Source organism: Hyperolius riggenbachi, chromosome 3, assembly GCF_040937935.1.
Source record: "Hyperolius riggenbachi isolate aHypRig1 chromosome 3, aHypRig1.pri, whole genome shotgun sequence".
Classification (NCBI taxonomy): Eukaryota; Metazoa; Chordata; class Amphibia; order Anura; family Hyperoliidae; genus Hyperolius; species Hyperolius riggenbachi.
Window position 1 is genome coordinate 22,839,047 of NC_090648.1, and position 10,598 is coordinate 22,849,644.

The window sequence follows — 10,598 nt, forward strand, 5'->3', positions numbered from 1 at the left end:
AACCACTTTGTCCTCCTTGACGTATAAAAACGTCAAGGAGGACAGGCGCGCTCCCGCGGCCGATCGCGCGCGTGCACGCGCACTCCCGGCTGCGGAGTCGGTAGCCACGGAATCAATGTATCGGGCTGGGGAGCCCAATCATTGATTCCTCTCCCCCACTGAAAAAGCGACAGCTTCTCTCGGAAGCTTCGCTCTTTCTGAAGCTGTGTCCCTCTAAGCGTACATTGTACGCTTAGAGTGACGTCATGTAAAAAAAATCAAGATTGCCATCTTGTGGCCAAAATGTAAAACTACATGTAAATGCCCAAAAACATTACAATACACCAATATTTCCCCAAATAAAACACTTTTAAAACCCACCCTCCCAAAAATGCCCACATAAAATGTTTAATAAAAAAAAACAAAAAAAAACATTACTATAAAAAAAACAAAAACACATAAATATTTACCTAAGGGTCTAAACTTTTTAAATATCTATGTAAAGATGAAATATTTCTCTCTATTTTTTTTTATAAGCTTGTAAATAGTGATGTATGCAAAACTGAAAAAATGCTCTTTTATTTCCAAATAAAATATTGTCGCGATACATTGTGATAGGGACATAATTTAAATGGTGAAATAACCGTGACAAATGGGCAATAACAATACGTGGGTTTTAATTATGGAGGCATGTATTATTTTAAAACTATAATGGCCGAAAACTGACAAATAATGATTTTTTTCATTTTTTTTCTTATTCTTCCTGTTAAAATGCATTTACAGTAAAGTGGCTCTTAGCAAAATGTACCCCCCAAAGAAAGCCTAATTGGTGGCGGAAAAAACAAGATATAGATCAGTTCATTGTGATAAGTAGTGATAAAGTTATAGGCTAATGAATGGGAGGTGAACATTGCTTGGATGCATAAGCTGAAAACGACTGAGATGTTAAGTGGTTAACCCCTTGTCACCCATGCAGGCTGAGATAGCCAGAATGTGGAGCCCAGCCAACTGGGGCTTCGCACCCTGAGCTATTCCAACCCGCATGGTCCATGGTATGGGGGGGGGGAGAGGGGCGGCCAAGCCTTCCCCTTTCCCCCGAGCCCTTGTCTAATCCATGGACAAGGGGCTCTTCCCCGCCTCCGGTGCCCCAGGAGGAGGTGGAGGTGATGACTCCCTGGGGGGTTCATGGTGGCATCTGGGAGTCCCCTTTAAGAAGGAGACCCCCAGATGCCCACCCCCCTCCCAGGAGAAATTAGTAAAGGGTACAAAGTACCCCTTACCCATTTCCATAAAGTATTACATGAAATAAAAATACAACAATGAAAAAAGTCCTTTATTAATCTTAATTAACCAGAAATACTTACCTGTACCTTTAAGAAGATGTTCCCATGCCAATATCCTCGGAAAAGGTCTCACGCCAATATCCTTTAACTTGCGACATTGATTGAAGATCTCAGACGACCCGCACAACTGCCGCCATGGCGCCACACACCGCCGGTCCCCCACGCAGCTCTAGCTATACTTAGTATAGCTAGAGCCAAAACCATCTTTGAATTTATTCTAATAGACCAATGGGGATCATATAGGAGACACACACAGCATACCCCCCAACCATCCCGTTTTCGTTGGGACTGTACCGATTTTGGGGGGCTCTCCCGCTATCCCAGTATGAGCCCCCCAAGTCCCGGGTGGCAGTGGGCAGAGAGGGTAAAAAAAAAAATGATCGAGGCGCCAGCCGCTCCTAAGTGGGATGCGGGATGCCGATGCTGGCAATACATTACTACCTTCCTCCCTCCCTTGAAATCTGCCGCCCTGTGTCCCGCCCCCCGTTAGCAGAGTGTGCAGGGCAGCGGAGCGGGCTGTCATCTTACCGGCGGCCATTGATGCGTACCAGTATCCAACTTCAATCTGCTTCTGCTGTGACGTCACAGGAAGCAGGAAGTTGAATGAAGCCAGATGTCGGTACACATCGATGGACGGAGGTAAGATGACAGCCCGTTCCGCTGCCCTGCGCACTCTGCTAACAGGGGGGGGGGGACACAGGGGGCAGATTTCAAGGGAGGGAGGTAGTAATGTATTGCCGGCATCAACATCCTACATCCCACTTAGGCGTGACTGGCGCCTCAATCATATTTTTTTACACACCTCCCCACCCACGGGCACCCTTACCCTCCTCCCCACCCACGGGCAGGGTATATGAGGGTTATCAACATTCATTAAAAAAATATTTAGAAAACATTATGGTAGGCATGGCTAGGGGGTGTGGTTAGGGGTGTGGCCTGTGTCCCGATTTCAAATTTTAAAATGTTGGGAGGTATGACACAGTGATATTTGAGAAGTGAAATGAAGTTTATTGGATTTACAGAAAGTGTGCAATAATTGTTTAAACAAAATTAGGCAGGTGCATTAATTTGAACACCACAAAAAAATATATGAAATCAATATTTAGTAGATCCTCCTTTTGCAGAAATTACAGCCTCTAAACCCATCCTGTAGGTTCCATAGAGATTCTGGATTCTGTTTGAAGGTATTTTGGACCATTCCTCTTTACAAAACATCTCTAGTTCATTCAGGTTTAATGGCTTCCAAGCACACAACAGATTTTCAATTATATTCAGGTCTGGACACTGAGATGGCCATTCCAGAGCACTGTACTTGTTCCTCTGCATGAATGCCTTAGTGGATTTTGAGCAGTGTTTAGAGTTGTTGTCTTGTTGAAAGATCCAGCCCCGGTGCAGCTTCAGCTTTGTCTTCGATTCCTGGACATTGGTCTCCAGAATCTGCTGATACTGAGTGGAATCCATGTGTCCCTCAACTTTGACAAGATGCCTAGTCCCTGTACTGGACACACAGCCCAACAGCATGATAGCACCACCACCATATTTTACTGTAGGTAGCAAGTGTTTTTCTGGGAATGCTGTGTTCTTTTTCCTCCGTGCATAACACCCCTTGTTATGTCCAAGTAACTTAATTTTAGTTTCATCAGTGCACAGCACCTTCTTTCAAAATGAAGCTCGTTTGTCCAAATGTGCTTTAGCATACCTAAAGTGGCTCTGTTTGTGCTGTGGGTGGAGAAAAGGCTTCCTCTGCATCACTCTCGCATACAGCATCTACTTGTGTAAAGTGCACCGAATGGTTGAATGATGACTCCATCTGTAGCAAGATGATGTTGTAGGTCTTTGGTGCTGGTCTGTGGGTTGACTCTGACTGTTCTCACCATTCATTGCTTCTGTTTATACGAGATTTTTCTTGGTCTGCCACTTCGAGCCTCAACTTGAACTGAGCTTGTGGTCTTACATTTCCTCATTATGTTCCTAACTGTGGAAACAGACAGCTGAAATCTCTGAGACAGCTTTTAGTATCCTCTTCCTAAACCATGATGGTGAACAATCTTTGTCTTCAGGTCATTTGAGAGTAGTTTTGAGACCCCCATGTTGCTACTCTTCAGATAAAATTAAAAGAGGAGGGAAACTTACAATTGACCCCCTTAAATATTGTTTCTCATAATTGCATTCACCTGTGTAGGTAGGTCAGGGGTCACTGAGCTTACCAAGCCAATTTGAGTTCCAATAATTTGTTCTAAAGTTTTTAGAATCAATAAAATGACAACAGTGCCTAAATTTATGTACCTCCCTAATTTTATTTAAACAATTATTGTGCCATTTCTGTAAATCCAATAGCAATGATTTATACAGGAAAATCATGACGATAAACAAGGTTGCCCAAACTTTCACATCCCACTGTAACGACTAACCTTTTTTTTTTTTTTAATTAGGAGAGTACAGGTTTTCTTTAACACCCATAGACCACAGGAGATGATGCATAATTAGAATCCAGGAAGGACTCAGTAATCATATCTCCACTGAAGGGTTACCAGCCCCCTCTGGGAGTAATTGTTTTAACAATCCCATAGAGAATGTGAAGTGCAGTATATATCTGGCTGTCAAAACATGAACAACCACAGTGAACATGAATGAAAAATGCTGCCTTTATATCTGTCTGGCCACTGGCTGTTCTCAGGCCCTACTGCTGTCTCTTGGTTTTCATAATAAGTAAGAAATGTTGTAATCAATTAGGAAATCAGGTGAAAATATATCAAAGGTAAATTCAAGTATGTTATTTCCATTATACCATAAGCACTACTTTTGGTCAGTTAGGTAATGTTACTGTAAACATTACACTAAGCAGTATTACATCCAGTAATGCAGGAAACAGCTGATTTTTACCAAACATCCTGTCAATCGCAATTTCACTAAGGTGGTTACTAAGCTACCGACTAGTTAAAGATGATCCGAGATAAACTTTTGCTCATTGCATAATTGTGTTCCTTCCATATAGTTTATAGGGCATTCCTCAAGCCAAATACTTTTTTTTTTTGTTTTGTTTTAATATTCTTATTCCCTATAAACTAAACAAATTTTACCCACAGATTTTTCAGAGTGCCTTAATAGCAAGAGTTTATGGGAGCTCAGTCTGGGCAGGAGGAAGAGGAGGTTACTAGTAGCCAGAGATTTCAGAGGCAGAGGGGAGGAGGAGAGGGGAGGCGTATTCTTAGGTAAAATTTGGGGGGAGTTGGTTTATACACAGGTCGGCTTATACTCCGGTATATACAGTACTGTAAATAAGTCTCAAAGTGCACTGTGAGGATCACTGGTTTAGAATAGCATTGCTATTTGGGTTAGGGTAAAAGATAAAGTTCTTATAGTTAATTTTGTGAGCTATCCCATAATGCTCTGGGTGTAGAAGCACCCATTCAATAGCCAGGGGTGATCCCAGAATTCTGCAAACCATGTTTGTGGTGGCAGGGGTTCTATTAGTAGATTTAAATGTCTGGTATAGCATTCATTTGACTTCAAAGATGTCACCATACTAAATGTTTTATGCTAGCTAGTTAGTTTGATGTTGTTGATGGAATAGTTAAATATGTATTTATTTATTTATTGTATTTATAAAGCACCAACATATTACACAGCGCTGGGCATTAGTTTAGGTTACAGACAATATTTAGGGGTGACATACAGTAATATGACAATACAGGAATACAAGAAAAACCAGATCACGCAGCACAGTATGAGTACAAGGCAATGCTTAGTCAGTCACTGGATGGAGCATGGAGATTAGGCAAGTTAGGTTCACTCAGATGCATAGCATGGGTGCACAGTAATGGAGGTGCAAGATCAGGTAGGACACAAAAGGAGGAGGACCCTGCCGAAAGGCTTACAATCTAGAGGGAGAGGTAGGGACATGAAATGTAGGGGACCAGAGTTTCGCTGCGGGTTTAGAGCACTAATGAGGGGTGGTAGGCCAGAGTGAAAAGGTGAGTTTTGAGGACCTTCTTGAAGGTGTTGAAGGAGGGGGCTGCCCTAATGGGTGGAGGTAGGAAGTTCCATAGTGTTGGAGCAGCTCTTGAGAAGTCCTGGAGGAGTGCATGGGACTGTGTGATGCGACGGGGCGGTCAGGCGAAGTTCATTGGAGGAGCGGCTAGGTGTGTACCTCTGAGTAAGATCAGAAATGTAGGTTGGACAGGTTTTGTGGATAGATTTGTAGGTTAGACACAGTATCTTGAATCTGATTCTGGACTGGATAGGAAGCCAGTGAGGGATTCACAGAGGGGAGCTGCCGTGGTGGAGCGATGGGAGGAGTGCATAATTCTGGCTGCCGCATTCATGATGGACTGCAGTGGGGCTGTTTGGGTCATAGGGAGACCAGACAGAAGGGCATTGCAGTAGTCAAGGCGGGACATTATGAGGGCATGGATGAGGAGTTTGGTGGTGGCAGTGGTCAGGAAAGGGTGAATCTTACAGATGTTACAGAGGTGGAAGTTGCAGGACTTTGTGAGGCTTTGGATGTGGGGAGCGAAGGAGAGTGCGGAGTCCAGGGTGACACCCGGACAGCGGGCTTGAGAGGTAGGGCGAATGGTAGTGTGGTTAACAGTGACATGCACATCTGGGAGGGTCAGGGATGCCCGGGGTGGGAAGATCATAAATTCAGTTTAAATAAAAAGTAACTAGTTAATACTGTGTAGGTGTATTAACATTGCTATTAAAGAGAACATCGAGTGAGAGGGATATGGAGGCTGGCATATTTATTTCATTTTAAACAATACCAGCTGCCTGACTGTTCTGTTGATCCCCTGCCTCTAATACATTTAGCCATAGACCCTGAACAAGAAGATCAGATGTTTGACTGAAGTCTAACTACATGAACTGCTTGCTTGTTTCAGGTTTGTGATTCAGACACTACTGATGTTCTATGTGCATAATCATTTTTTGTATTTTTTTTTAGAATCCCTTTTTTATGAAACTTGCTTCTGGTAGGTAAGACCCTTTTACCTTCAATTATACCACACAATGGGCTTGATTCACTAAGACAAATAGCATGCCTTATCTGGGTTAACACACCTTATTAGGGATAACACACCTTATCAAAGTTAATATGCCTTATCAGAGCAGCATAGCGAGCACTACGAACCTGCAGGGGCTCAGAGCAGGACGAGTGGAGCTCTCGTCATTTACAATTAGCAGGCATAAGTTCGTAGCGCTCGCTATGATACTCTGATAAGGCGTGTTATCTCTGATAATGAATGTTAACTTGAATATAGGTGCCCATACACTCGTCAGATTGGCAGCAGACAGATAAGAAATGCATCTGATGATCTATCTGATGCGTTTTTAGAACATTTTTTACCAGGATAGAATTCCAATAGATTTCAGTTTGAAATCTGTTGAAATTCGATCTGATGGCATTTTTTTGCCATCAGATTTCCATTAAGGCCAATGCAAACTGATAAGCAATCTCATCAGATCGACCTAAATTTTCCACCCTGCTAGTTCGATGGAAATCCATCGAAATCGATCGAAATCGGCCGTCGATCGGTCGATTGGCCAACCGATTTGCGATCGATCGATCGATCGATCGATCGCGATCGATCGGTCGGCCAGAAAATCGGCTGAGTGTATGGGCTGCTTAAGGCATGCTATTTGTCTTAGTGAATCAAGCTCAATATACAGTATGTACACTCCCTACTCTTGGGAACCTCCTACCTTCTCCCAGTTTGTACTCGTGACACTCATCTGAGGAACTCACTTTACAATCTTCCCTTAAGTGACACCCCTATTTTTTGGAGCAGCAACCACTTTACCTCATCTTCAAGTCCAAGTGGGGATTGTACTGACCCACCTGCCCTTATGAGTGGTTGCATTCTTTGCAACCCAAACTTGTGAGTATAACCTTATACTGGTAATATCAATAGCCTCAGTCCATACCATATTACATGATATTGCACTCCCAGTGTCCCTGTGTTTTGTTTTTTTGTTTACTCTCCTCTACAAGTCTACAAGTCAAAATGATCAGCAGGACAGCCAGGCAACTGGTATTGCTTGCAAGGACAAGCATAAGTGCTCAGTTCTGCGTTGCACTGGATTTAAGTGTCTCCATAGGCCGTTATATTAAATATGGATATAGCAGCACAGACCTAATTACAATAAAATCACTGTAATCCAGGTGCCTACAAAAGCCAGACCCCTAGTTACACAGCCAAAGGAATAAAATAAGTCATCAGCAAGGGATGGGGATATATTTGTTACATTCCCTGAGATTACCTAGTGCAGGGAGAGCTTTCTTTTGGTCTCTCCCTGTACACAAATAACAGAGTGACAGGTCTGCGCATGCACGGTTTTAAAACTCTAAACAACGCAGACCTATCACGCCAGCCGCCGCAATGACGTGTAGCGGCCGGCGTGATGACGACCAGCGTGAATATCCAGGAAGAGTTGTCCGACACCCGGCCCGGGTGTCGTTGGCAACGGGAGCCACCGGAGGGACACGGACAGGAGTCAGGAGGACACCGGGGGACTTTGCGGCCTATGATGGGCTGGAGGAGGCCCCAGGTAAGTAATTTTTTTTATTCCAGCTACTGTTCAGGGTCCCTTTAAGATATATGACATTCCAATTATGGAGGGAGACTGTCATTTATTTTCTTTCTTATTTTTCAAAACAAACTATTTTTACTGCTAGAAAAAAGCAAACACTTCACTTGGTTTGAATTCATCTATTATCAGAGGTCAACCTTTGTTGTTTGAGCTGATTTTAGACACATATCTGAATACAGGTAGTCCCCGACTTACGAACGACCCGTCAATATGAACGTCATGGATTAAGTGTTTCCATGGGAACAAGCCAAAAAAAAGTTTTCAAATTGGACTTGTAGTTTTTGAGAAAATCGGCTTTAAAAAATTCAAAGAAAAAATGGCTTTTAAACTTGAGTAAGCAGGTGTAGAGGGCAGAGGTGACACAGAGGGGGACACTGGAGGCACAGGGGGGTGCAGAGGAGGTACAGGGGACAGAGATAGCACATTGTTCTGACTTAAGAACAGATTCAGGTTAAAGGACAACTGTAGGGAGGCTGCCATGTTTTTTTTTTCCTTTTGTGCAATACTAGTTGCCTGGCTGTCCTGCTGATCCCCTGCCTCTAATACTTTTAGCCATAGCCCCTGAACAAGCATGCAGCAGATCAGGTGTTTCCGTCATTAAAGTCGGAACTGACAAGATTAGTTGCATGCTTGTTTCTGGTGTTATTCAGATACTAATGCATCCAAAGAGATCAGCATGGCTGCCAGGCAACTGGTATTGCTTAAAGGGAAGGTTCAAGCAAAATAAAAAAATGGGTTTCACTTACCTGGGTCTTCTACCACTCCCATGCAGCCATCCTGTGCCCTCGTAGTCACTCACTGCTGCTCCAGTCCCCTGCTGGCAGCTTGCCGACCTCGGAGGTCGGCGGGACGCATTGCGTACATTTTTACGCATTCCCGCTAGTGCAGGAACATCAACACTTACAATTTTACGCGTTACTGATTCAATGCGTAAATTTTTACGCATTGAGCCAATAATGCGTAAAATTGTAAGTGTTAATGTTCCTGCACTAGCGGGAATGCGTAAAAATGTACGCAATGCGGCCGCCGACCTCCGAGGTCGGAAAACTGCCAGCGGGGGACTGGAGCAGCAGTGAGTGACTACGAGGGCACAGGATGGCTGCATGGGGCTGGTAGAAGACCCAGGTAAGTGAAACTCATTTTTTTTTATTTTGCTTGGACATTCCCTTTAAGGGTGAATAAATATGGCAGCCTCCATATACCTCTCCCTACAGTTGTCCTTTAAGAACGAACCTACAGTCCCTATCTCGCTCGTTAACCGGGTACTACCTGTATAAACTCTGTTTTAGTTACTGTTTGCGTTAGTGAGCTATAACAGCTTGTAAGTTCAGTACTCTGTGTTTTGGAAAAGGAATTCAAATAAATGCTGTTATGTTAATTTTCTTTGCTCTTCTGCAGAGAGGGCGATGAACAGGACAAGCATAAGTGAAATAATACTCCTTGGATTTGAAGACTTGCACAATTTTAAGTATTTTGTGTTCTCTTTGTTCCTAGTCATCTATCTGGTGACCATGGCTGGAAATGTTCTCATTATTGTATTGGTGTCAGCTAGTAGCCATCTTCAGTCACCAATGTTTTTCTTTCTTGGCCACTTGTCCATCTCTGACATGATACTCATTTCAAACATCATTCCTAACATGCTCCATGTAATATTACTGGGAGGGCGAAGCAAGATGTCCCTTAATGGTTGTGTAGTTCAGTATTTAGTGTATGGTTCTTTAGTATCTACAGAGTGTCTTCTACTCACATCCATGTCTTATGACCGCTATGTGGCCATCTGTAAACCCTTGCACTACATCACAATTATGGACCACAAATGTTGTATGTATCTGGTAACATTCTCATGGTTACTAGGAATTACCATAACACTAATCACGATGTTCTTCCAAACCTTGTGGTTCTGTGGCCCAAATGTGATTGACCATTATTTCTGTGACTTAGGGCCCCTTTTGGAATTGTCGTGTTCTGATACAACGATAGTAAAATATGAGGTGCTCATAGTGTCTAGTATCTTCACAATTATACCATTTGTGTTCATCACTGTGACATATATCTGCATTTTTATGGCCATCATGAAGATCACTTCGATCATGGGAAGACAGAAGACCTTCTCTACTTGCAGTTCACACCTGACTGTTGTATGCGCTTATTATGGGGCACTGTTCGTAATGTATGTGGTCCCTTCAAGAGGACAGTCTTTAAACATGAACAAGGGGGTTTCGCTGATGTACACTGTGGTCACACCATTGTTTAACCCCATAATATATAGCTTGAGAAATCAAGAGATGAGGACAGTCATGTGGAAATGCTTATCTATGTGCAAAAACATCTATAAAGGTTGAATTTCTGGACATTCGTCTCATTTTATAAAATGCAAAAAATCATGAGGTAATCTCAATTTACCGTAGAGTCTCGGTTATCCGGCACCAACGGGTATTGACTGGTGCAACAAAAAGATAGTGAAAAGCTCGGCACTGCTAACGTTGGTTTATTTGCTGATGCACTTACATTCCAATCATGTCAAAAGAGCTCAACTTGTATCAAGTAATAGACGTTCAAACTTATACTTATCGTGCATAGGGCTTGATTCACTAAAGTGTGATAACTGCTATAACAGCAGTTATCATGCGAGCTGCCGTGCGCAAAGGTTTGCACGCGAACAGCGTTACTTCGCGTGATAAGCAAAGG

General features: G+C 43.0%; 1 protein-coding gene across 1 annotated transcript; it reads left to right on the top strand.

Annotated features, from left to right (window-relative positions):
* The first annotated feature begins 7,699 nt into the window (after positions 1–7,699).
* LOC137561951 (olfactory receptor 5G9-like) lies at positions 7,700–10,252 on the top strand. Its single transcript, XM_068273296.1, has 2 exons — positions 7,700–7,868; positions 9,309–10,252. Exons 1-2 carry the CDS (start codon positions 7,700–7,702, stop codon positions 10,250–10,252), a joined length of 1,113 nt encoding a protein of 370 aa, XP_068129397.1.
* Positions 10,253–10,598: the final 346 nt, after the last annotated feature.

Excerpts from the sequence above, each read along its gene's own strand:
- LOC137561951 (XM_068273296.1), top strand. The coding sequence starts at position 7,700 with ATGACGTGTAGCGGCCGGCGTGATGACGACCAGCGTGAATATCCAGGA. Across the intron at positions 7,869-9,308 it reads TGGGCTGGAGGAGGCCCCAG|AGAGGGCGATGAACAGGACA; the intron begins GTAAGTAATTTT and ends GCTCTTCTGCAG.